Below are 25111 nucleotides of genomic sequence, written 5' to 3' on the forward strand. Positions count from 1 at the left end.
ACTAAGAAGTCGGATGGAAATTCTTCAATGAAAAGAATCTTCTTGGGTGGGAGGAGCAGAGGGTTTCAGTTACCTCCTCACACCCGTGAGGGAAAGCCCCTCCCTCTCTGTTCCAAGATTTATTAGTGGGCGGAGCTGCCTTCATTCTTGCACGTAAGGAAAGAGAAGGAAACCCCGCCTCTTACGTGCTTATGGGAGGCGGGGTCGAAGGACTGGGCGTGAGTTGATTGGCTGGGAGGCGGAGCGCCACGGGTTGGCTTCTTCCAGAGGCTCGCCGGGATCCCGGTGGAGGGAAAGGAGGGGGTTAGTCCCGGTAGTTCCTGCCTCCCAGCGATGGCGCCGCCGTGCCGCGCCCAGTCTCCTGCCTCCCCGCCCGTATTCACAGCTATTGGGAGCCCAGTCAGACGGTGAGAATTGAAGCGGGTCCGAGGGAGCGGCGGGACGCTGCCTGCCACCGGGACCATGAGGAGCCGTCAGACCTGTGGGGCCGATAGCGGGAGCAGCCGCGGCACCTGCTGAGAGGAAAGAGGGAGCGGCCGGGTGCGGCGGCGCGGCTGGGGTACCGCGGAGGCTCGCCGGTGCCTCGGCCATGTCGCTGCTCTGTGTACGCGGTGAGTGTGTGGAATCGGGGGGGAGAGGGACGGGGGTCGCGGAGGGGTCTCCACATGTTTCCAGTGGGCTTGGGGTTACCACCTTTTCCAAACTTCACTTCCCGTCAGTGCCTCGGGGGGCGATTATGTTAACTCAGTTATAAACATTTAAAGAGGTTCTTTCTACTCTTCCTTGTTTTTCCTCACTCTCCTGTGAGGGACTGTAAACCTCTCCATTTCGGTGGCCATGTGACAGAGTTGTTGGCTGGAAGGCCCAGATACTATTAAACAGTGACTGGGGCTCTTTTCTAGTGAGAGTGGACTAGCTAAGAAACCGCCAATAGTTGGTGTCAACAGTGGGCAGTCTCCCTTTCTTTTTCTTCCTTTTCCCTGCACCGTGAAACTGCAGACGGATTAGTAGAAGGTTCTTTTTATCGCTATTTGAACGCGATGTGGTACAGCTGTCACATCCCTTCTTCCATTATATTTCTTGGCTTGCACCTTCTGTTGCTTGTCTCGTTCCCTGCTTCTTTGTAGTGTAGGCTAAGATATGCTAATATTCGACTTGGGAAGGTGTGTTGTCTTCTCTCCTTTTGGAGCAGAACATAAGTCTTGTGACCTATATGTATATTTATTAGCTTCTATTACAGTGGCTAAAGGGCCTTTATTGCTTTTTCACTGAGGACACTTGACCCATCTAAGAAGATATTTTAAGGCAAGGGCTTTGGGGTTTAAGATGAGGCAAGGTGCATGGATTAAGCTCTATGAGGGTAGAGACTGTTTCTTACTGGTTTTTGTATTCTTGGTGACTGACACAGAAGCTCAATACTGGCTTTGAATAAATGCATGCAAGTACTGTGATTTTAGAGATTATCTGATTAGAAAAAGCAGGGTTTGGATTACGCATTGAATTTGATCTTGGAAAATTTAAGTTACAGCCTATCATATCAGTTTTCAACAAGATGTAGGATAAGGTGGCTTGATGGTGAGAGAGAATTTATCTGCAGGAGCCTTTTCCTGGGGGCGCCTGGGTGGCTCAGTCGTTAAGCGTCTGCCTTCGGCTCAGGTCATGATCCCAGGGTCCTGGGATTGAGCCCCGCATCGGGGTCCCTGCTCTGCAGGAAGCCTGCTTCTCTCTCTCCCACTCCCCCTGCTTGTGTTCCCTCTCTCGCTGTGTTTCTCTCTGTCAAATTAAAAAAAAAAAAAATTGTTAAAAAAAAAAGCCTTTTCCTGGTACCCTTCACTGGATAGAGTTCATGGTTTTTTTGGCTCTGTGGATTAGAAGCATTGTTATTTGTGATCTCTCTGATGGGTGTTTCCCCCAGCTGCTGGCAAAGGGAACTGTTTTGCTCCCTTCTCTTCCACTCTTCCACTGTTTTGTTAAATCTCCATTAACCCAAAATGGATTTGACTATTTCCAGGGATTACAAGACAATTTTTTTTCTTCATGGTTGATTTTTTCATTAATGAGAATTTTGCTTTGCTTTTAGTAAGACATTTTCTCTCAGCAGCTGGGAATCTATTTATTCCTTTAGATCCCTGCTGTTGAGTAGCAGGATTTGGGAGGCTGGGTTTTGCAACGTCCGTTGGACAGTTTAAATCTCTACTGCTATACCGTATTACAGTGCTAGTTCTTATGAAAGAGTCTTTAGGCAGCAACTCTCTTAAACCAGAAATTCCTATTTAATTGCATTTAAATAACTTCAGAGAAGGAGCTGCTGCTGTTGTTCTAATATTGGGCAACTTTCGTTGTCTAGAAATTCTGCTATTTAGGGGCGCCTGGGTGGCTTAGTCGTTAAGCGTCTGCCTTCGGCTCGGGTCATGATCCCAGGGTCCTGGGGTCGAGCCCCGCATCGAGCTCCCTGCTCCGCGGGAAGCCTCTTCTCTCTCTCCCATTCTCCCTGCTTGTGTTGCCTCTCTTGCTGTGTGTCTCTCTCTCAAATAAATAAATAGAATATTAAAAAAAATTCTGCTATTTAGCTAACCTCTTTCCCTTTTCACATTATATTAGTCGAATGTCTCTTCTTTTGAACCTGGGGGATTGGAGACCAGGAGGTCATTGTTTTTTGAATGGAGATCCTGAAGATTATTAATTACTGAAACAAGCAGGTACCTCGTACAGAAGTATTCATATTAAATGGCAAAGTATCCAATCTGGGGAAACTTACAGAAATAGATCAAAATAAAATCTTTCTAAAATGATATTCCTGCATTATACTTTGGCAGTTAGGAATGTTCATGTTATGAAAGAAGCCTGTGTAATGATATTGTATAACTCAATATCAGTTCATCTTGGAGTAGAATTGAATTAGAAACTTTTTCCCTGTAGTCAAAGTTCAAACAGTAGTAGAAACTGATGCAGAAATGAGCAAACTGGTATTTAATTATCCCCAGAGATCTAAAGAAGTCAGTTTTGGGCACCCCTCGTTGGGTGTAGAGATTACTTAAAAAACAAAACTTCATTCCAGAGGACAGAACTGGGACAAGTTGATCGGTGATTGAAAATTATAAGAAATTCTACATCTCTCCTAAGAAGTACAAAATTACCAAAGGCACAGTCATTGGAAATCACTAGAAGAGGGGCACCTGGGTGGCTCAGTTGGTTAAGCATCTTCCTTAGGCTCAGGTTATGATCCCAGGGTCCTGGGATCGAGTCCTGCATTGGGCTCCCTGCTCAGTGGGGGGAGTCTGCTTCCCCCTCTGACCTCCCCCCACTCGTACTCGTGTGCACGCTCTCTCTCTCTCAAAAATCTTAAAAAAAAATTTTTTTTTCTTTAATTTTTTTTTTTTTAAAGATTTTATTTATTTATTTGACAGAGAGAGATAGCGAGAGCAGGAACACAAGCAGGGGGAGTGGGAGAGGGAGAAGCAGGCTTCCCGCGGAGCAGGGAGCCAGATGTGGGACTCGATCCCAGGACCCTGGGATCATGACCTGAGCCGAAGGCAGACGCTTAACGACTGAGCCACCCAGGCGCCCAGTTTCTTTATATAACCCTTTAATTATGGCTTATTGCCTACAGGTTAAGGTCTCTCAATAGTCTGACTCCAGCCCTCCTTTTTGGCCCTATTTTCTTTCCCATACTTATACAGATATTTAGCTGTAGCACTAACTCTGCTCATTACTGCCTCTGCACCACTGTTCTGGATTTGTACCCCCTTGAAATATTCTTTTTGAATTTTCTGCTTATCAAAAATGTATTCTTGGGGCACCTGGGTGGCTCAGTCGTTAGGCGTCTGCCTTCGCCTCAGGTCATGGTCCCAGGGTCCTGGGATCGAGTCCTGCATTAGGCTCTGATATAAATAAGTAAATAAAATCTTAAAAAAAAATGTATTCTTCCTTTCTCAGCACAGTTTAATTTTTATGTTGAAAAGTTTCTGAGTTCTTGTCCTCAGTGATCTTTTTCTCCTTTACACTTTTTTTTTAAAAGATTTTATTTATTTATTTGACAGAGAGACTGAGAGAAGCGGGAAGCCTGCTTCTCCCTCTCCCACTCCCCCTGCTTGTGTTCCCTCTCTCGCTGTGTCTCTGTCGAATAAATAGAATCTTAAAAAAACAAAAAAAAACAAAAAAAAAACCTTCATTGCAGGGGTGCCTGGCTGGCTCAGTCGGTGGAGCATGTGATTCTTGATCTCTGGGTTGTGAGTTTGAGCCCCAAGTTGGGTGTAGAGATTACTTAAAAAAAACAAAACAAACTTCATTCCAGCGGCCAGAACTGGGACAAGTTGACCAGTGATTGAAAATTATGAGAAACTCTACATCTGAAACTAATGATGTACTATATGTTCGCCAATTTAAATTAAAAAAAAATTAGAAGGGGCGCCTGGGTGGCTCAGTTGTTACGCGTCTGCCTTTGGCTCAGGTCATGATCCCAGGGTCCTGGGATCGAGCCCCACATCGGGCTCCAGCCCCACATCGGGCTCCCTGCTCAGCGGGAAGCCTGCTTCTCCTTCTCCCACTCCCCCTGCTTGTGTTCCTGCTCTCTCTCTGTCAAATAAATAAAAATTAAAAAAAAAAAATTAGAAGAAACGATTTTAGTTTAATGTAAGGAAGAACGTTAGAGTTCTTAACAAAGGTAATGGATTAGGAGGTTTTTTTTTTTTTAGGACATTTTAAGCAGAAACTGAATGAGTGGTAAGGGTGTTCTAAAAGAGATGTTGACATTGAGTGGGAGGGTAGACTTGATGAATTTTAAGAAACCGCCCGTTCTTTTCTTTTCTTTTTTTTTTAGAAAGGTAAAAGTAATAGTTTATTTTTTTCTTTTATATATATATTTTTTATTCTTATGTTAATCCCCATACATTACATCATTAGTTTTAGATGAAGTGTTCCATGATTCATTGTTTGTGCACAACACCCAGTGCTCCATGCAGAACGTGCCCTCCTCAATACCCACCACCAGGCTAACCCATCCTCCCACCCCCCTCCCCTCTAGAACCCCGTTTGTTTTTCAGAGTCCACCGTCTCTCATGGTTCGTCTATCCCTCCGATTTCCCCCGCTTCACTCTTCCCCTCCCGCTACTCTCTTCTTCTTCTTCTTTTTTTTTTCTTAACATATATTGCATTATTTGTTTCAGAGGTACAGATCTGAGATTCAACAGTCTTGCATAATTCACAGCGCTTACCAGAGGACATACCCTCCCCAGTGTCTATCACCCAGTCACCCCATCCCTCCCACCCCACCCCCCACTCCAACAACACTCAGTTTGATTCCTGCGATTAAGAATTCCTCATATCAGTGAGGTCATATGATACATGTCTTTCTCTTTTTGACTTATTTCACTCAACATAATACCCTCCAGTTCCATCCACGTCGTTGCAAATGGCAAGATCTCATTCCTTTTGATGGCTGCATAATATTCCATTGTATATATATACCACATCTTCTTTATCCATTCATCTGTCGATGGACATCTTGGCTCTTTCCACAATTTGGCTATTGTGGACATTGCTGCTATAAACATCGGGGTGCATGTACCCCTTTGGATCCCTACTTTTGTATCTTTGGGGTAAATACCCAGTAGTGCAATTGCTGGATCATATGGTAGCTCTATTTTCAACTTTTTGAGGAACCTCCATACAGTTTTCCAGAGTGGCTGCACCAGCTTGCATTCCCACCAACAGTGTAGGAGGGTTCCCCTTTCTCCGCATCCCCGCCAACATCTGTCGTTTCCTGACTTAATTTTAGCCATTCTGACTGGTGTGAGGTGGTATCTCATTGAGGTTTTGATTTGGATTTCCCTGATGCTGAGCGATATTGAGCACTTTTTCATGTGTCTGTTGGCCATTTGGATGTCTTCTTTGGAAAAATGTCTGTTCATATCTTCTGCCCATTTCTTGATTGGATTCTTTGTTCTTTGGGTGTTGAGTTTGATGAGTTCTTTATAGATTTTGGATACTAGCCCTTTATCTGATATGTCATTTGCAAATATCTTCTCCCATTCTGTCGGTTGTCTTTTGGTTTTGTTGACTGTTTCCTTTGCTTTGCAAAAGCTTTTTATCTTGATGAAGTCCCAATAGTTCATTTTTGCCCTTGCTTCCCTTGCCTTTGGCGATGTTTCTAGGAAGAAGTTGCTGCGGCTGAGGTCAAAGAGGTTGCTGCCTGTGTTCTTCTTTAGGATTTCGATGGACTCCTGTCTCACATTGAGGTCTTTCAACCATTTGGAGTCTATTTTTGTGTGTGGTGTAAGGAAATGGTCCAGTTTCAATCTTCTGCATGTGGCTGTCCAATTTTCCCAACACCATTTGTTGAAGAGACTGTCTTTGTTCCATTGGACATTCTTTCCTGCTTTGTCGAAGATTAGTTGACCATAGAGTTGAGGGTCCATTTCTGGGCTCTCTATTCTGAAGAAACCGCCCTTTCATAGAATTCACTTAGTCTTTCTTTAAAAATTTGGCACAACTTTCCTCATATTACTGATATCTTTTTACATCCATAGGGTCTAGTACCACATGAGCAATTTGAGTAAACTAAATCAAGGATTTTCTTTAACTTTTGGTGTCTTGGTGTTTGTCACTAGTTTTTCCAAATCAATTATAAGCATTTTGAGATTGAGTCTTTCCATATTTTTTTTTTTTAAGATTTTATTTATTTGACAGAGACATGGTGAGAGAGAGAACAGAAGCGGGGGAGTGGGAGAGGGAGAAGCAGGCTTCCCGCTGAGCAAGGAGCCCAATGTGGGACCCGATCCCAGGACTCTGGGATCATGACCTAAGCCGAAGGCAGACTTAAAGACTGCGCCACCCAGGCGCCCCTCCATATTTCTCTTTTTTTAATTTTAATTTTTAAAAGATTTTTATTTATTTATTTATTTATTTTATTTATTTTTTTTAAGATTTTATTTATTTATTTGAGAGAGAGAATGAGAGAGAGCATGAGAGGGAAGAGGGTCAGAGGAGAAGCAGACTCCCTGCTGAGCAGGGAGCCTGATGCGGGACTCAATCCTGGAACTCCAGGATCATGACCTGAGCCGAAGGCAGTCGTTTAACCAACTGAGCCACCCAGGCGCCCAGAAATAAAATCTTAAAAAAAAAAAAAAAAAAAAGAAATCTTGGCATTTGCAACAACGTGGATGGAGCTAGAGAGTATTATGCTAAGCAAAATAAGTCAGAGAAAGACAAATACCATATGATTTCACTCAAATGTGGAATTTAAGAAATAAAACAAATGAGCAAAGGGGGAAAAAAAGAGAGGCAAACCAAGAAATAGACTCTCAACTATAGAGAACAAATGGTTACCAGAATGGAGGTGGCTGGGGGGATGGATAATATAGGTGATGGGATTAAGGAGTTGCACTTACTGTGATGAGCACTGGGTGATGTATGGAAATGCTGAATCACTACTTTGTACCCCTGAAACTAATATTACACTGTAACTAGAATTTAAATAACGTAAAAAAATACATTTCCAGAAATTTTTTTGCAAAATTATTTTCCATACTGAACATTAATTACTTGTGTTTTAAACCATTGTCACTAGTGATGAGAACTATACCAGGTCATTTATATTTACTTGCCCTTAGAAAAGCTTATATTTATCATCATTTATTAGTTACTTAATTAACTGAAAGAATACTACTGGGAAACTCCTAGAAAGTGAATTCTGGGCGTGCCTTGGTGGTTCAGTTGGTTAAGCATCTCACTTTGGCTCAGGTCATGATCTCAGGGTCCTGGGATCAAGCCCTGGGTGGGGCTCCCTGCTGCTCAGTGGAGAGTCTGCTTCTCCCTCTCCCCCCTACTGGTGCTCGCTTGCACGTGCTCTCTCTCAAATTAAAAAAAAAAAATCTTAAAGGTGAATTCTGATGGACATTCAGGACACATATTGATTATAGGTCTGTTTTAGGCTGAGGGGACCTCAAATATATTTTGGCTTACTGCCACTGTGGAAAGCAGGAATAGTAATGATTTTTTCCTTTCCTTTTTTTTTTTAAGATTTTATTTATTTGTCAGAGAGAGCACAGCAGGGGGAATGGCAGGCAGAGCAGGCAGAGGGAGAAGCAGGCTCCCCGCCTAGCAAGGAGCCTGATGCGGGACTCGACCCAGGACCCTGGGATCATGACCTGAGCCGAAGGCAGACACTGAACCAACTGAGCCACCCAGGGGTCCCAGATTTTATCTATTTTTTTTTTTTTAAAGATTTTATTTATTTATTTGACAGACACAGCGAGAGAGGGAACACAAGCAGGGGGAGTGGGAGAGGGAGAAGCAGGCTTCCCGCTGAGCAGGGAGCCCGATGCTGGGCTTGATCCTAGGACCCCAGGATCATGACCTGAGCCGAAGGCAGACGCTTAACGACTGAGCCACCCAGGTGCCCCAGATTTTATCTCTTTTTTAAGTAATCTCTATACCCAACTTTTTGGGTTCAAACTCACAACCCTGAGATCAAGAGTTGCACTCTAGAGGGGCCTCTGCAGGAAGCCTGCTTCTCCCTCTCTCACTTCCACTGCTTGTGCTCCCTTTCTCGCTGTGTCTCTCTGTCAAATAAATAAATAAACTCTTCAAAAAAAAAAAAAAGTTGCACTCTACCAACTGAGCCAGCCAGGTGCCCCAGAATAGTAATGATTTTAGAATTTTCAGGCAAAAAAACAGTTTAGGGGCGGGCGCCTGGGTGGCTCAGTTGGTTGGGCGACTGCCTTCGGCTCGGGTCATGATCCTGGAGTCCCGGGATCGAGTCCCACATCGGGCTCCAGTCCCACATCGGGCTCCCTGCTCAGCAGGGGGTCTGCTTCTCCCTCTGACCCTCTTCCCTCTCATGCTCTCTGTCTCTCATTCTCTCTCTCAAATAAATAAATAAAAATCTTTAAAAAAAACAAAAACAAAAAAAACCTTGGAGGGCTCATTTTAAAACAAACAAACAAACAAACAAAAAAACAGTTTAGTCAGGTATTTTCTTCACACCTTATTTTTTCCCTAACATTGTCATCTGCCTCTGCTAACTCCTTGCTGCTGGTTCCTCTATCAGATCATGGTTTGAGTAGTTAGTTCCTGCCCTTAAATGCAGTTGCTGCTGGGTTCTTTTCACTTAGCTATGGCATCAGGAAGTTGATTGTGCCTTGTCTGAGCCAGGCAGCAGTGGAAGGGGGAAAGGACCAATTTCCTCTGCCATGGATAGCTGTTGTCATGAATTGTTCTCTTCCTAAAAAGCAGTACATTCTGTAATTCCTAGTTTCTAAAAGTGGGGTTTCTGGAAGTTGTACTTTTTAGGCCAGTGAGCTGAGTTTTTACCCTATATTGCCTGTGCTATATATTTCAGACTTTGCTATGTGACTTTGTTTAAAGTTTGGGCTGTGTATCATTAGTAAATATTTGTTGAGTACCTTCTCTCTGCCTGTTTATGATACATATCTATATAGTAGATAAGAGCCCAAGGAATCTAGATGGGCTTTAAAACATCTCTTCTCTCTTCCTGTAAGCAGCCTGAGATGATCTCTGAAAATGATTTGCTATTCCCTTGACCCAGAAAACCCTACAAAATCATGCAAATCAGGAGGTTCAAATCTTCATGTTCACTTAAAGTACACACATGAAACTGCCCAGGCCATCAAGGATATGCATATCTGAAAAGCCACCAAGTAGCTGAAGGATCACTTTACTGAAGTGTTGTGTGCATTTCTTTTGCTAGAATGGAGTTGGTAGGTATGCCCAGGCCAAACAGTGGGGTTGGATGCAGAGTTGGTGGCCCAAGAAAATTGCTGAAGTTTTACTGCACATGCTTAAAAATGTGGAGAGTAGGGGTGCCTGGGTGGCTCAGTCGGTTGTCTGCCTTCGGCTCAGGTCATGATCCCAGGGTCCTGCAATCCAGCCCCACATCGGGCTCCCTGCTCGGCGGGGAGCCTGCTTCTCCCTCTCCCTCTGCCTGCTGTTCCCTCTGCTTGTACCCTCTCTCTCACTATCTCTCTCTTGCTCTCTGTCAAATAAATAAATAAAATCTTTAAAAAAAAATGTGGAGAGTAATGCTGAACTTAAGGGTTTAGATGTAGATTCTCTGGGCATTGAGCACATCCGGGTGAACAAAGCCCTCAAGATGAGATACTGAACTTACAGAGGTCATGGTTGGGTTAACCTGTACATGAACTCTCCCCGCCACATTGAGGTGATTCTTACTGAAAAGAGCAGGTTGTTCCTAAAGCAGAAGAAGAGGTTGCACAGAAGAAAATGATACCCCTGAAGAAACAAAAATTTATGGTCCAGGAGTAAATCAGCATAAAATAAATGCAAATAAAAGTTAAACAACAAAACAAAGCAAAAATCACCTTTCTTAGATAAATCCAGAATTAGGACTATTAAGTCTGACCTAGATAAGCAGAGTAAGTTAAGTTCTTACTGGAGTGGAGAGATACTGCACTATTTTTTTTTTTTCTAAGATTTCATTTATTTATCTGAGAAAGAGAGAATGAGAGAGAGAACACGGGAGGGGGGAGGGTCAGAGGCAGAAGCAGACTCGCTGCTGAGCAGGGAGCCCGATGTGGGACTCAATCCTGGGACTCCAGTATCATGACCTGAGCCTAAGGCAGTCGCTTAACGAACTGAGCCACCCAGGTGCCCTGCACTATTTTTTTCTAACGTTCAAAGCGAGATTCTTTAAGTTGGAGAATGTTTTAGATGGTCTAGTGGACTGTTTTTATTAAAAGTCAGGGAAGATTTGCTATTCGTTTATCAAACTTTTTTTTTATTGATTTACAGTATATGTACAGAGAAGTACACAGATCTTAAGTGTATGGCTCACTGAATCATCACAAAGTGAACATACTCACGTGACCATTACTTTGGTCAAGAAGTAGAACACTGCTAACACCTCAGAAGACCGTCTTAGTAATCCTGTTAATCATTATTTCCCCCCACTTTCCCAAAGCTAACATTGTCTAACACCAGAGTAGTTTAACTTGTTTTTCTTAAATAATTTTTTTTAGTTATGTTAGTCACCATACAATACATCATTAGTGGGGCGCCTGGGTGGCTCAGTTGGTTAAGCGACTGCCTTCGGCTCAGGTCATGATCCTGGAGTCCCAGGATCGAGTCCCGCATCAGGTTCCCTGCTCGGCAGGGAGTCTGCTTCTCCCTCTGACCCTCCCCCTCTCATGCTCTCTCTCTCTCTCATTCTCGCTCTCAAATAAATAAAATCTTTAAAAAAACAAAAAAAAACACAAAAAAACAATACATCATTAGTTTTTGATATAGTGTTCCATGATTCATTGTATAACACTCAGTGCTCCATGCAATATGTGCTCTCCTTAATACCCATCACCGGGCTAACCCATCCCCCCACTCCCCTAAACTTAATTTTTTAAAAAAGATTTGATTTTGGGGCGCCTGGGTGGCTCAGTTGGTTAAGCGACTGCCTTCAGCTCAGGTCATGATCCTGGAGTCCCTGGATCGAGTCCTGCATCGGGCTCCCTGCTCGGCAGGGAGTCTGCTTCTCCCTCTGACCCTCCCCCCTCTCATGTGCTCTCTCTCTCCTCTCATCCTCTCTCTCAAATAAATAAATAAATAAATCTTAAAAAAAAAATTTGATTTTTAAGTAATCTCTGCACTCAATGTGGGGCTCAAACTCACAACCCTGATATTAAGAGTTGCATACTCTCCGAACTAAGCTGGCCAGGTGCCCCAGTAAACTTCATTTTTTTTTTTTTTTTTAAAGATTTCCATTTATTTATTTGACAGAGAGAGACCCATTAAGAGAGGGAACCCAAGCAGGGAGAGTGGGAGAGGGAGAAGCAGGCTTTCCGTCAAGCAGGGAGCCCGATGCGGGGCTCGATCCCAGGACCCCAGGATCATGACCTGAGCCGAAGGCAGACGCTTAACGACTGAGCCACCCAGGCGCCCTGAGTTTGATGTTATTCTAAACAGCATTGGGCCTAACTGAATGGCTTTAGGCAAGATCAATGCTTTGACTTATGTTTTACAAATGGCAAGTTTGTGGTGAATAAACTGGGGTGGAAGCCATGGCTAGCAACACTGGAAGCAGGGACCACTTGGAGCATCTAGGTAAGAGATGGATAGTGACTTGGACTAGGGTGGTAGTACTAGAGATGGTGAAAATATCTATAGCAAAGTGTTGCTGAGCTAATTGTTGTGACAATGATTAGCACTATCCCAGGCCTAGAATGAGTACTTATTTTACTATAAAAATAGTATTAATGGTTCTCATTCAGCTTTATGCCATCTATCATCTAAGTCAGGAAGCTGGAAGTCATCCTAGATTTCTCAATCAAGGAAGAAAATACAGAGAGGAAAAAAAGTTGTTAGGTTCAGTTGAGTTTATGGTGTCTGTAGAGTAAGTTACCTATAAGATATGTTGAGATGAAAGTATCAATAATCTTGCAAGATGACCCTAAAAATAGTACCTGAAAATGTAGATCTATAGCTTTAGAAGTCTTGTTAGAGACTTGTTAGAGACTTGTTAAATATTTGGGAGTTGTAGGTGTTTGGTAGTATAAAGCCATTAGCTTGAATAAAATTGCCTATCTTTATAGAGGATAAAAGAGGAGAAAAATGAGCTAATGCTGTAGCTAAAGGAATGGGCAAAAGAAGAGTTGATAGGTGGTCCGAACTGCAGGAAAATGGAGAATGCTTTGTCAGTGCCTGAAGCCTGGAGTAGAGGGAATTTCAAGAAGGAATGATTGGAGGATAGAGATGAATGATACTGGTTGAGGGTAAACAAACCAAGGTCACTGGGTTTGAAAACTAGAGCAGTTTCATTAGAATAGTGGGAGAGTAGGCATCATATTACATGGTTCCAGGAGTATTTGGGAAGTGAAGTGGAATTAGCAAGTGTAGGCTACTCATTTAGAAGAATTACAATAAAGAGAAGGGTTGAGTGTGTCTTAAGAGAGAGGATATTTGGATGTTTGGAGCCTGAAAGGGAAAGTCAAGATGAGAAGGGGGTAAAGGAGAGATGATGAATGATTTTCCTATAAAGTAGGGTGCAAGATTATTAGCTGAAAATGAGGTGGTGGGGATGATTAGCAAGTTTGAGTAGAGTGCTAAAGGTTTCATTCACTCATTCTTCCAGCAGCTATTGTGCCAGGTACTTGGGGCAGAATTGTGATTAAAAAACAAAACGGGCACCTGGGTGGCTCAGTCAGTTAAGCGTCGCCTTCGGCTCAGGTCATGATCCCAGGGTCCTGGGATCAAGCCCTGCATCGGGCTCCCTTCTCCGAGGAGAACCTGTTTCTCCCTCTCCCTCTGCCTGCTCCCGCTCCACCTGCTTGTGCTCGTGCTCGCTCTCTGTGAAATAAATCAATAAAATCTTAAATAAAAAAAGTATTTGAAACAAAACCCTTCCTTCTTGGGAATTGTACAAATTAGTGAGGGACCTAGACATTAAGCAAGAAGAATCATACCAATTAAAAATTATAACTAGAGAAAAATACAACCATATTTGTACTACAAATGTGAGAATGTGAGTACGTAATGTTTTGAGAACATGTGATAGGGAAAGTTACCTACTCAGTTCAGAGAAGCCTTACCTAATGAAGATTGAATTCAGATCTGGAGGAAGAGGAAGGCTTACCCTGGCAAGGGAAGGAAAAGAATATTCTAGGCAGAAGAAATAGTATGTACAAAGGCCTTGTGGTGAGGGTGAGGAGCTGAAAGAAGGCAAGTATTCCTGTTGTGCACAGAGGAAGAGAAAACATGGGTCAAAATGAGGCTAGAGAGGGGTGCCTGGTTGACTCAGTCAGTAGAGCGTGGGACTCTTGATCTTAGGGACGTGAGTTCAAGCGTCATGCTAGGCAGGGACCCTACTTAAAAACAAAACAAAAAACCGAGGCCCCAAATGTGGGGCCCTTGTAGGCCACATTAGAAATTGAGTGGGAATGAGACTGAGGGAGGGGCAGAAGTTTATAACCTGAAAGCATGGGATTTGTAATTAGATTTGAGTTTGAATTCTTTTTTTTCCCCCCCAAAGATTTAATTTAATTTAATTTAATTATTTATTTGACAGAGCGCAAGTGAGCTCACAGGTAGAGTGGCAGGCAGAGGGACAAGCAGACTCCCCGCTGAGCAGTCCCACTCCCCATGTGGGACTCCATCCCAGGACCCTGGGATCATGACCTGAGCCAGGCACCCCTGAATTCTTTTTTCTATCACTGAGAACTTTCGGTAAGCCTCTTGACTATTAAGTTACAATTTATTTTATTTTCTTAAAAGATTTTATTTATTTATTAGAACGGGAGAGAGGATAAGCTGCAGTTGGAGACAGTTGGAGAGGGAGAGAGAGACTCCCTGCTGAGCAAGGAGCCCGATGTGGGGCTTGATCCCAGCACCCTGGGATCATGACCTGAGCTGAAGGCAACTGACTGAGCCCACCCAGGCGCCCCAATTTATTTTATTTTTAAAGAGTTTATTTATTTGTGAGACCAAGAGAGCACACATGAGCAGAGGGGCAGAGGGAGAGGGAGAAGCAGACTCCCTGCTGAGTAGGGAGCCCTTGCGGGGCTCAATCCCAGGACTCCAGGATCATGACCCAGCTGAAGGCTTAACCAACTGAGCCACCCAGGTGCCCCTATTAAGTTACAATTTAAAATGAAGTGTTGGGTGCCTGGGTGGCTCAGTTGGTTAAGCGACTGCCTTCGGCTCAGGTCATGATTCCAGAGTCCTGGGATCGAGTCCCGCATCGGGCTCCCTGCTCCGCGGGGAGCCTGCTTCTCCCTCTCCCACTCCCCCTGCTTGTGTTCCCTCTCTCGCTGTGTCTCTCTCTGTCAAATAAATAAATATAATCTTTAAAAAAAAAAAAAAAAAAAAAAAAATAAATAAATAAATAAAATGAAGTGTTACTCTCTGTTCAGTGTATCTCATTGAGTTGAGAATTAAACTCTAAATGAGATCATATGTGGGAAAGTCCCTTGGATGTTATAATAACTTTTACTTTTGGATAGTCTAGTTTTTCTCCATAGAGGCTTAAGTATTCTTTTAATTTATTTTCTTTTATTCTTATGTTAAGAGGCTTAAGTATACTGAAATTTAAAAACAAAGAGGATGTGATCAGTTCCATAAACATTTATTGAACACTTAACTATGGGTGAGGCATTGAACTAGTCACCTTGGGTATGTAGAAGTGAGTAAGAAATGGGTCTGAAGAAACAGCCAAGATGGGGAGATAGCCATTTATACAACTAAATGTATTGCAAGATACAGTTTGGTAATTTCTAAAACAGAGGTACAAAATAAAATGGGGTGTAGAAATGGAGTGATTGATTCCATCTGAGAGACAGGAAAGGCCTTAGCTAGGGGAGGAAGAGGAGGAAGGAGGTAAAAGTGGAGTCAGGTTTTTCATTGTGGTGTCATTAATTGGAATATGAAACAAAGAATAACAGCTGGGGAGATGATGATTTTGGTTTGGGACAAGTTAAATTTGAGGGTCTTGCAGTCCATGTTTTACAGTGGGAAACATGACTAGGGAGATCATGGTTGAAGGTGTAGATTTGTTCTATTCTTTGTGGATCTGTTGGGTGGAAGAATGGTGGCAGGGTAAACATTTACTTATAATATACCATATTTCATCAACTCTAAGAAGCTAGAGATTGTAAGACACACCACTAAGGAAAAAATACTATTGATTGTACTACAACATACCTTTGACCTTTTTTTGCTTTAAATTTTTTTTGAAGTTGAAGTGTAGTTGACACAATGACATATTAGTTTCAGGTGTACAACATAGTGATTCAACAACTGTATACATTATGCTGTGTTTATCACAGGTGTAGCTACTGTCTGTCACCATACATGCTATTGTGTATAGTACAGTATGTATGTGCAGTACCATTGACTATATTCCCTATGTTGTGCCTTTCATCCTGTGACTTACTCATTCTGTAACTGAAAGCCTATACCTCCTACTCTCCTTCATCTCCTTCATCCCTTTTGCCATTCTACCTCCTTCCCTCCCACCCCTTTGTTCTCTGTACGTAAGGGTCTGTTTCTGTTTTTTATTGTTGTTTGTAATTTTTTTTTAAAGATTCCACATATACATGAAATCACATGGTTTTTATCTTTCTCTGACTTAATTTCACTTAGCATAATACCCTCAGGTTCATACATCTTGTCACGGATAACAAAGTCTCATTCTTTTTTTACGGCTGAGTAATACTCCATTGAGTATATATATATACACCACATCTTCTTTATCCATTCATCTATTTGTGGACACTTGGGTTGCTTCCATTTCTTGGCTATTGTAAATAATGCTGCAGTAAACATGGGATGCATATATCTTTTTGAATTAGTGTTTTTGTTTTCTTTGTGTAAATACCCAGTAGTGGAATTACTGGGTCATATGGTATTTCTATTTTTAATTTTTTGTGGAACCTCCATATTGTTTTCCACAGTGATTGTACCAGTTTACATTTCCATCAGCAGTGCAGGAGGGTTCCTTCTTCACATCCTCTCTAACACTTGTTATTTCTTGTCTTCTTCATAGTAGCCATTCTGACTGGTTTGAGGTGATATTGCATTGTTTTTGACTTGCATTTCCCTGATGATTAGTTGAGCATCTTTTCATGTGTTTGTTGGTCATCTGTGTGTCATCTTTGGGGAAAAAACAACAACTACATAATTGATTTTAAGACACATTTTGATTTCAGTTGTTAAATGAGAAAATGTCCCACCATCTTAGAATCAGTGAAATACTGAAGCTAACATTTAATGAGCCTTTTTCTCTTTGCCACGCTGTCTGCCAATAAGCAGGTAAGCATTAATAATTTAACTCTAGGGGTGCCTGGGTGGCTCATTCATTAAGCGTCTGCCTTCTGCTCGGGCTGTGATCCCAGGGTCCTGGGACAGAGCCCCGCATTGGGCTCCCTGCTCAGCAGGAGGCCTGCTTCTCCCTCTCCCACTCCCCTCTACTTGTATTCCCTCTCTTGCTCTCTCTCTCTGTCAAATAAATAAAAAAAATCTTAAGAAAATAATTTAATTCTGATAATAATCTTGTTAGTTTATCTTTATTTTCATTTTACAGATGAGGGCACTGGGCTCACAGAAATTACAACTTTAACATACTGTAAAGCTGAATTTAGATTTTTTAGCCACAGTATAAGCTCAAAATTAATAATACAGGGTAATGCTTTGGAACATGAAAAAAATCTTTATAAATGTTTAGAGGAAGATAACTTGGTGCACTGTTGGTTATGAATCAGAGTGTCACTATAGCTGTGGTTTCTGTTTAGGAGGTATTCAGGGGCAGTATAATAACAGGTGTTTTATAGATTGGAGAGTTCATTATGGCTCTACTGTAATATTGTTTGCAACTTAAATTCCTTTTATTCTTGGGATGACATGTGGTATAATGGAAAATCCAGGATTTTGGATTTAAGAGAACACTGTTTTGAGTCTCACTAGGTAGTGACTAAAATTTTATCTATTAGTCTTTTAACTTCATTCAGAATCATCTGAAATGGGAAATAAAATACCTGTATCGGTCTTACTGGATTGGAGTGAGGGTCAAATTGACGGATAAAAAAAGTACTATGTAGTTTTAAAAAACTCAGTGCAGAGTGGTAGGTATAATTATTCTGAAAAGTTTAGGAGCTGGAAACTATTCATAAAGCCTGACCTAAGGGGCACATGGGTGGCTCAGTCGGTTAAGCCACTGACTTGGTTTTGGCTCAGGTCATGATCTCAGGGTTGTGGGATTGAGCCCCCACAGGGCTCCATGCTCAGCGTGGAGTTTGCTTGAGGTTCTTTCTCCCTCCCCCTCTGCTGCTCCCCCCATGCGCACACTCTTTTTCTTTCTCTCTAAAATAAATAAAATCTTAAAAAAAAAAATTAAAGCCTGACCTAAGATATAAGAAATACTTGGGAATTAACTGAAACACAGCCGCCTTTCATGTAAAATGAGAAAGGTAATCATTATATTGGGACATTAGAGATAAAATTGTAGACTTTACTACTTGATTAGGTTTGGCAAGGTGCTGGTTTGCTGGCCTGAGGCAAATGATACTGGTCTTGAATATACCTAGTTAAGAGAACTGTCATGTTGGTAGATGCATGATATCTATCTATCTGTCTATGAAAGTTTTTGTTGCTGCCAATGCCATGGTTTATTCAAGAGTCTAAGTGCTCTCTGTGAAGGTAACTTCATATGCCTGTTTTCAGCTGAAGCATAAAGCTGCCTTAGAGAATGCATATTAAGGCCTTATTGTGTACCCCATACTGTGTTGCTTACAAAGATAAACACATCTGGTTCATCCTCCAACTACTTTGCACTCAACAGGGAAGACAAATATGAGAGAACATGCCTGACACAAAACAGAATGTAAGTGACATTATAGAGGAAAACTGAAAGAGAACAGATTTCATCTGGGGAGTGATAAGGGAATGCTCTTCGGTAATAGTTATTTTTTCTCATATGGGCAATATATGTGCACTTCAGAAATTTTGGGAAATACATCATCAAGAGAAAAATAAAAATCATAATTCTACTGGTCTGTGTAGGGTGTGTGTGTATATATAAACTTTTTTCTTTTTTTTTTTTTAAGATTTTATTTATTTGCCAGAGAGAGAGATTGAAAGTGCATAAGCAGGGGGAGCAGCAGGCAGAGGGAGAAGCAGGCTTCCTGCTCAGCAGGGAGCCCAATGCGGGACTCAATCTCAGGACCTTGGATCATGACCTGAGCTGAAGGCAAACGCTTAAGTGACTGAGCCACCCAGGCATCCCTAAACTTTTTTCTTTTACATAAAATTGTATCCTACTTTATGTACAACTCATCCTGATTTCTTTTTCCTGGTGGAATATTATCATATATATTAGAATTTGATAAGTCTTCTCTGGGTTATATCTTTACTTTTTGGAATATGGAAAGGATTTTTAGAATCTAGTAAGCTAAAACTCTAGTAAGCTAAAATGTACTAGTGTGATGATTTATTGAAGTTATGATAATAGTTTATAAGCTATTTGAGAAAGTATGTGAAAAAGTAGTCTGGGGCATATATTAATTGCTATATCAATAAATCTAATTTGCTCACTATTAAGAGATCAGTGTAATGAAATAAACCACAATAAATCACAGAAATGAAATAAGGCACCAATATTTGATATTTGAGGATGGTGCCAAACAAGTCTTCATGGTGTCAGTATCTGTTGCTCTGGTTGGAATGATCCAGCCATTTCTAGCAGTACTGCAGTTGAGAGTCACTTACAACTTCTAGGCTTTCAGGGCAATAACAGGTGTTTCTTGCTATGATCTGTGAATGCTGTTTTATAATGTTCAGAAAACTTGCTTTCTTTATTTCTTGAGATCTAGGTCTATGCATGCTTTGTTGCAACTAGAGAAGGGAGGTAAGCTATTAAAAAATCACACAGACACACACACATCCTGGTAAGGATTGACAACTGGCTGGCTCAATTGGTGGAGCATGCAATTCTTGATCTTGGGGTCATGGATTCATGCCCCACATTGGGTATAGAGATTACTTAAAAATAAAAACTTAAAAAAAAATTCCTTGTCAATAAATTTCTGGTTGTATTTCTAATTATATCTCAAGGACAAAGTCCCAGAAGTTGGGATTATTAGACTTCAATGAATGAGTATTTTTTAAGGTTCTTTATACAATTTGTCAAATTACTCCGTAGAAAGAAGTTTATTTACTACCTCATATCAATTTATATTTTCATGAGTTGTGTGTAAGAGTGCTCATCTCATCAAACCCTCACCAGCATCCAGTTTTCTGTCTCTATTTTGATACCTTATTTTTGTTTTGCTGTAAATTTCATGAATTTTTTTTTTTTAAAGATTTATATTCATTTATTCATGAGAGACAGAAAGAGAGAGAAGGAGAGGCAGAGGGAGAAGCAGGCTCCCGAGCAGCAGGGAGCCCAATGCAGGACTTGATCCCAGGACCCTGGGATCATGACCTGAGCCAAAGGCAGACGCTTAGCCATCTGAGCCACCCAGGCACTCCTTTAGGAATTTTTCTAAATGTACTTTGTACATGTATGAAGTTAAATAAACTTTAATGTTAGAGTAGAAATTTTTTTTTTATGAATCACCTATTGGTGCCTTTGCCTATTCTTTTTTTTTTTAAGATTTTATTTATTCATTTGAGAGAGAATGAGATAGAGAGAGCATGAGAGGGGGGAGGGTCAGAGGGAGAAGCAGACTCCCTGCGAGCAGGGAGCCCGATGTGGGACTTGATCCTGGGACTCCAGGATCATGACCTGAGCCGAAGGCAGTCGCTTAACCAACTGAGCCACCCAGGCACCTGCCTATTTTTTTATATTAGTGTTTTATATTGATTTGTAAGAGCTCTTTATATATTATCATTAATTATTGATATTTTGATATGTTGATTAATTAGTATGTTAATGATATATTTGTATATAATACTTGCAAATAACATTTCCATTTTGTAGTTTGACTTTGAATTTTATTTATAATGTTTATACAGCATCAACATTTCAAGGTATTAACCCAACTTAAATATAAAACACACACACACACTCACACACATACTTTGATGACTTGAGTTCTAGCTTGTAGCTAGTTTGAGTATCTTAAACAGGACCAGGGAACCTTTTACAGGATAAGTGATGTTCAATAAACATGTGATTTGATTTAATATATGTATGTATCAACATTTATCCTGTGGGCTTCTCTGTAGGATAATTACTGGATTTTAATAAAGACCAAGAAATAGGAGTTATCAGCAAGATAAGGTATATTACTATGATAGTTTTAGTTATTAAAATTAAAACATTAGGCTGAGTGAACTAAATAATGTCCTGATTGTTCTTTATATTCCATTATAGCCTGTAAGACAGTTGCTTAATGAAGGAGTTAAGTGGATAAATGGCTAGACTGACCTTGTGCAATCCATGTATAACTAAGCTTGAATTATTTCTGATAAATAGTAACCATAGAAATCTGATTGTATATTAATGTAAACTCTATTCCATCTAAGGTTTATTTATTTAGAAAACATTTAAAAAGGTATGTGAGCACTTGTATGTGCTCAGTTATAACCTGGACTGTGTTTACTTTAGAATTAGTCATTGGCTTTGTTAGTTGAAGTTTGACGTAAGTACTTGTTTGTCTTTTGGTTTGAGAAGATGCTTATAGGTAGTAAATCTTGATTCTTGCAGAAATTTTTTTCAAGGGCTGGGTAGCATATTTATGTATTCTTCATTAGTATTCTGTTTAAGTTATGATAAATAGCTATGAAGTAAAGTAGAGGCTTAGTAGTGATATTTTTAAGACTTTTCTAGAAATGTGTATGAATGAAATCATAGGTATTTACTTGTTTGCAACTTTGATTTTTCTATTACTTTATGCCACCATATTTTTTTTTTTTTTAAAGATTTTATTTATTTATTTGAGACAGAGAGAATGAGAGAGAGCACATGAGAGGGGGGAGGGTCAGAGGGAAAAGCAGACTCCCTGCCGAGCAGGGAGCCCGATGCGGGACCCGATCCCGGGACTCCAGGATCGTGACCTGAGCCGAAGGCAGTCGCTTAACCAACTGAGCCACCCAGGCGCCCTATGCCACCATATTTTTATACAATTTATTTTTCTTTGCCTTGGTTTATGTGGGCATAAATTGAAGCTTTAGCTGTCAATTTGGTGTGATTTTGGCATTAATACTGCAGGGAGAAAGCTGTGACTACAAGACGTATATAGGCTTTTGAATCTGGGTTTGAGTTTCAGGTATCGCTGTTTTAAGTCTGAAACCTTGGACAAGTTACGTAACATCTCTGTTTTAGTTAATCTCTAAAGTGGAAATTGTGCACTCTATAGCAGTATTTTTTTCAAACTGTAGGCCTGATTCATTAGTTCTGAAATCAGATTAGTTGATGAAAGGAGAAAAAGACACAGAAAAAAAAGTTGCATTTAATAAGGGAAAATATTGTTTTGTGAGACTTTTGTTTCATAATATGCATACATACGTAATACATATGTGGGTAAGCAGATGGAAGCTTTGTTGCATTTTAAGATATATTTCTTACCATAGGCAGGGTTAAAAAAAGTTTAAAAAATATTTTCCTATGAAGTTATTAGGATTAAGTGCTTAACATAGATAGGCACTGAAAGAAAGATGGAGAAATCGTATTGAATATTTTGGCTTTCTTGTATTTTGTTGTGTTTATACAGATTTGATCTTTGTTCCAAGAGCTATAAAATAAAAAACTGGATTGTCACTTCAAATTTAGAAAATCACTTGACACAGAAAGGTTTTGGGAAAGTATGGTTTTGGGAACTCATACATAGTAGGTGGGAGTCTAAGTTTATATGACCACTTGGAGTGCAATTTGGCAATGCCTAGTAAAGTTGAAGATAGTGTACGCTACAGCCTAGTGATTTCAATTCTTGTGGTTGTGTCAAGGGAGACATGCAGGAGGATGTTGATTGCTGCATTGTTTGTAATGGCAAGAACTTAAACAACTTAAAAGTCCCATCTCAGAAGTTTGGATAAATGTGATATGTTAATAAAATGAAATGCTAAACTTAGTTAAATGAATACAGGAACCTGTATTAATAATGATCAATCTCAAATCAAAATGGGTAGAAAAGCAAGTTGCAGACAGATATAGTATGACACCATATATATATATATTTTTAAGATTTTATTTATTTATTTGACAGAGAGAGACAAGCGAGAGAGGGAACACAAGCAGGGGGAGCGGGAGAGGGAGAAGCAGGCTTCCTGCGGAGTGGAGAGCCCGATGCGGGGCTCGATCCCAGGACCCCAGGATCATGACCTGAGCCGAAGGCAGACGCTTAAGGACTGAGCCACCCAGGCGCCCCGACACCATATTTTTTTTAAAAAAAATTCATCTATCTGAGAGAGAGAGCAAAAGAGAGCGCGCGCGAGAGCGTGCATGAGTGGGAGAGGCAGAGGGAGAGGGAGAGAGAATCCGAAGCCAACTTCACACAGCATGGAGTCCCACGAGGTGCCTGATCTCATAACCCTGAGACCACGACCAGAGCCGAAACCAAGAGTTGGATATCCAACCGATTGCGCCATCCAGGTGCCCCAACACCATATATTTAACACTTAAAATCATTCAAAAACAGTACCATATATTGTTTATGGATACAAATATAAAAATAAAAATTTGGACTGGAATGATACATATTAGTGTCAGGATAATGGACACTTACAGGGAGGGAAGGAATGGGATTAAGTAGGAATTTTAGTTGTATCTGTAATAAATTTTGGAGAGAAAAAAATCTGAATCCTATATGGCAAAATAATGGTCTGGCCAGTCTGGCTGTTAGGTACATGGGTGGTCATAATCTTCTTTTGTTTTTCACTGTCTGTTTTAAATATTGAAATAAACATGCATTTTCTTAAAAAGTTTAGTGCTCAATTCATGACACTGATAAAACACTCAGTGGTATCTATTAAAAATAGCACATTGTTTTATAATCTAGAGAATAATGAATTTTCTATGAACGAGGGCTTAACCTACTTAGGTGATCTTCCAGGCTTTCCAGTAATAGGGAGGGAGGGAGAGAGAGAGAGTGTGAGAGAGTGCACGAGCCGGGGGAGGGGCAGAGGGAGAGGGAGAAGCAAACTCCCCGCTGAGCAGGGAGTAGACATGGACACGGAGCTTGATCCCAGGACCCTGGGATCATGACCTGAGCCACCCAGGTGCCCCTCCAGTAAGATTTCAGTTCAATGTAGACATAGGTAAAAATACATCAAGTAGAATTATTGGGTGTATTTCCATGATAAGGAACCAAAGCTTCAACCTAGACATTTTTCTTTGTATGAATCTGTCTCCTTCCTATGCATGTTATTTGCCCACTGCTCTACAAGCATGAGTCACAGATTTGTGATTACCCTTAAGAGGCCCCTGTAGTTTTTCAGATAGACTTTTGTTATAGTTAAGCTTTAGTATGTCTTAGCTTGGCTCCTGCCCTTACTATGTTATATATGTCCTTTGCTGCATCATCATAAACAATTTCTTGACGATCCTGGTTAACTAGTTGTAGTACTTACTCAAAGATCTGTTGTACCAAGCATTGTAAGGCTGCATTATAGATTCTCAGTATGTTATAGTCAAGTGCTGTTGGATAGAACTTTCTGCAATGATGAAAATGTTCCACGTTGGTGCTTTTTCAGTCTGGTGGCCGCTAGTCACATGAAACTATCCGGCTCTTCCAATGTGGCTAGTATGACCTAGGGACAGAATCTTTAAAACTTAAATATCCATTTGGGGTTGCTGGCTACCATACTGGACAGTGCAGCTCTAGTCTGTTGAATGCTAGGTTTGGGGTACCTGGCTGGTTTAGTCGGTAGAGCATGCAACTCTTGATCTTGGGGTTGTAAATTCGAGCCCCATGTTGGGTGTCGAGATTACTTTAAAAATAAAATCTTTAAAAAAAAAGTGCTAGGTTTGATTACTAGCACATTAGTGAATTTCCTGAACCTGTTTTCCTGTGTGTAAAAGGGGACTAATAATTCTTGCCCTAACCACCTCTGGGGATTCTACAGAAAAGTTAAAGGAGAGCCTCTTGAGAAAAGACCAGTCATATGGGATATTATATATTAAAAGCCATTAAACTGTACTTTTTATTTGACTGCAGTTTTACTTTTTTTTTTTTTTTTAAGATTTTATTTATTTGAGAGAGAGAGAATGAGAGAGAGCACATGAGAGTGGGGAGGTCAGAGGGAGAAGCAGACTCCCCGCTGAGCAGGGAGCCCGATGCGGGACTCGATCCCGGGACTCCAGGATCATGACCTGAGCCGAAGGCAGTTGCTTAACCAACTGAGCCACCCAGGCGCCCCTGCAGTTTTACTTCTAAGACTTTATTCTAAGAAAGTAAAATTTTTGTATACCCCTGATTATCTGTCATCCAAGGTTATTTATAATTGTATTAATTTTCTAGGACCACTAACAAAGTACCACAAGCGGTGGGTGGCTTAAACAACAGAAATTTGTCTCATAGTTCTGGAGGCTTGAAGTCCAAGATCAGGGTGTCTGCAGGGTACTTCTGAGGGTTGTGAGAGGATCTTTTTCATGCCTTTCCCCTAGCTTCTGCTGGCTTTCTGGCAATCATTGGCGGTTCTTGGCTTGTAGAAG

At 41.0% G+C, this 25111-nt stretch overlaps 1 protein-coding gene across 4 annotated transcripts in view; it reads left to right on the forward strand.

Annotated features, from left to right (window-relative positions):
* The first annotated feature begins 257 nt into the window (after positions 1 to 257).
* The window catches only part of UNC13B (unc-13 homolog B), a 209075-nt gene continuing 184221 nt past the window's right edge, over positions 258 to 25111 (forward strand). For 2 of the 4 annotated variants that reach the window (XM_045882623.3, XM_054509271.2), the window contains exon 1: positions 267 to 611. In XM_045882623.3, coding sequence (XP_045738579.1) covers positions 590 to 611 — 22 coding nt within the window. In that variant the 5' untranslated portion in view covers positions 267 to 589. Of the gene's footprint in view, positions 612 to 25111 lie in introns of all 4 variants that reach the window. The other 2 variants (XM_045882625.3, XM_045882624.3) reach the window with 2 other exon arrangements.

This window comes from Mirounga angustirostris, unplaced genomic scaffold (assembly GCF_029215605.1).
Source record: "Mirounga angustirostris isolate CCGP_5_RB_7025 unplaced genomic scaffold, mMirAng1.0.hap1 SCAF_15, whole genome shotgun sequence".
Classification (NCBI taxonomy): Eukaryota; Metazoa; Chordata; class Mammalia; order Carnivora; family Phocidae; genus Mirounga; species Mirounga angustirostris.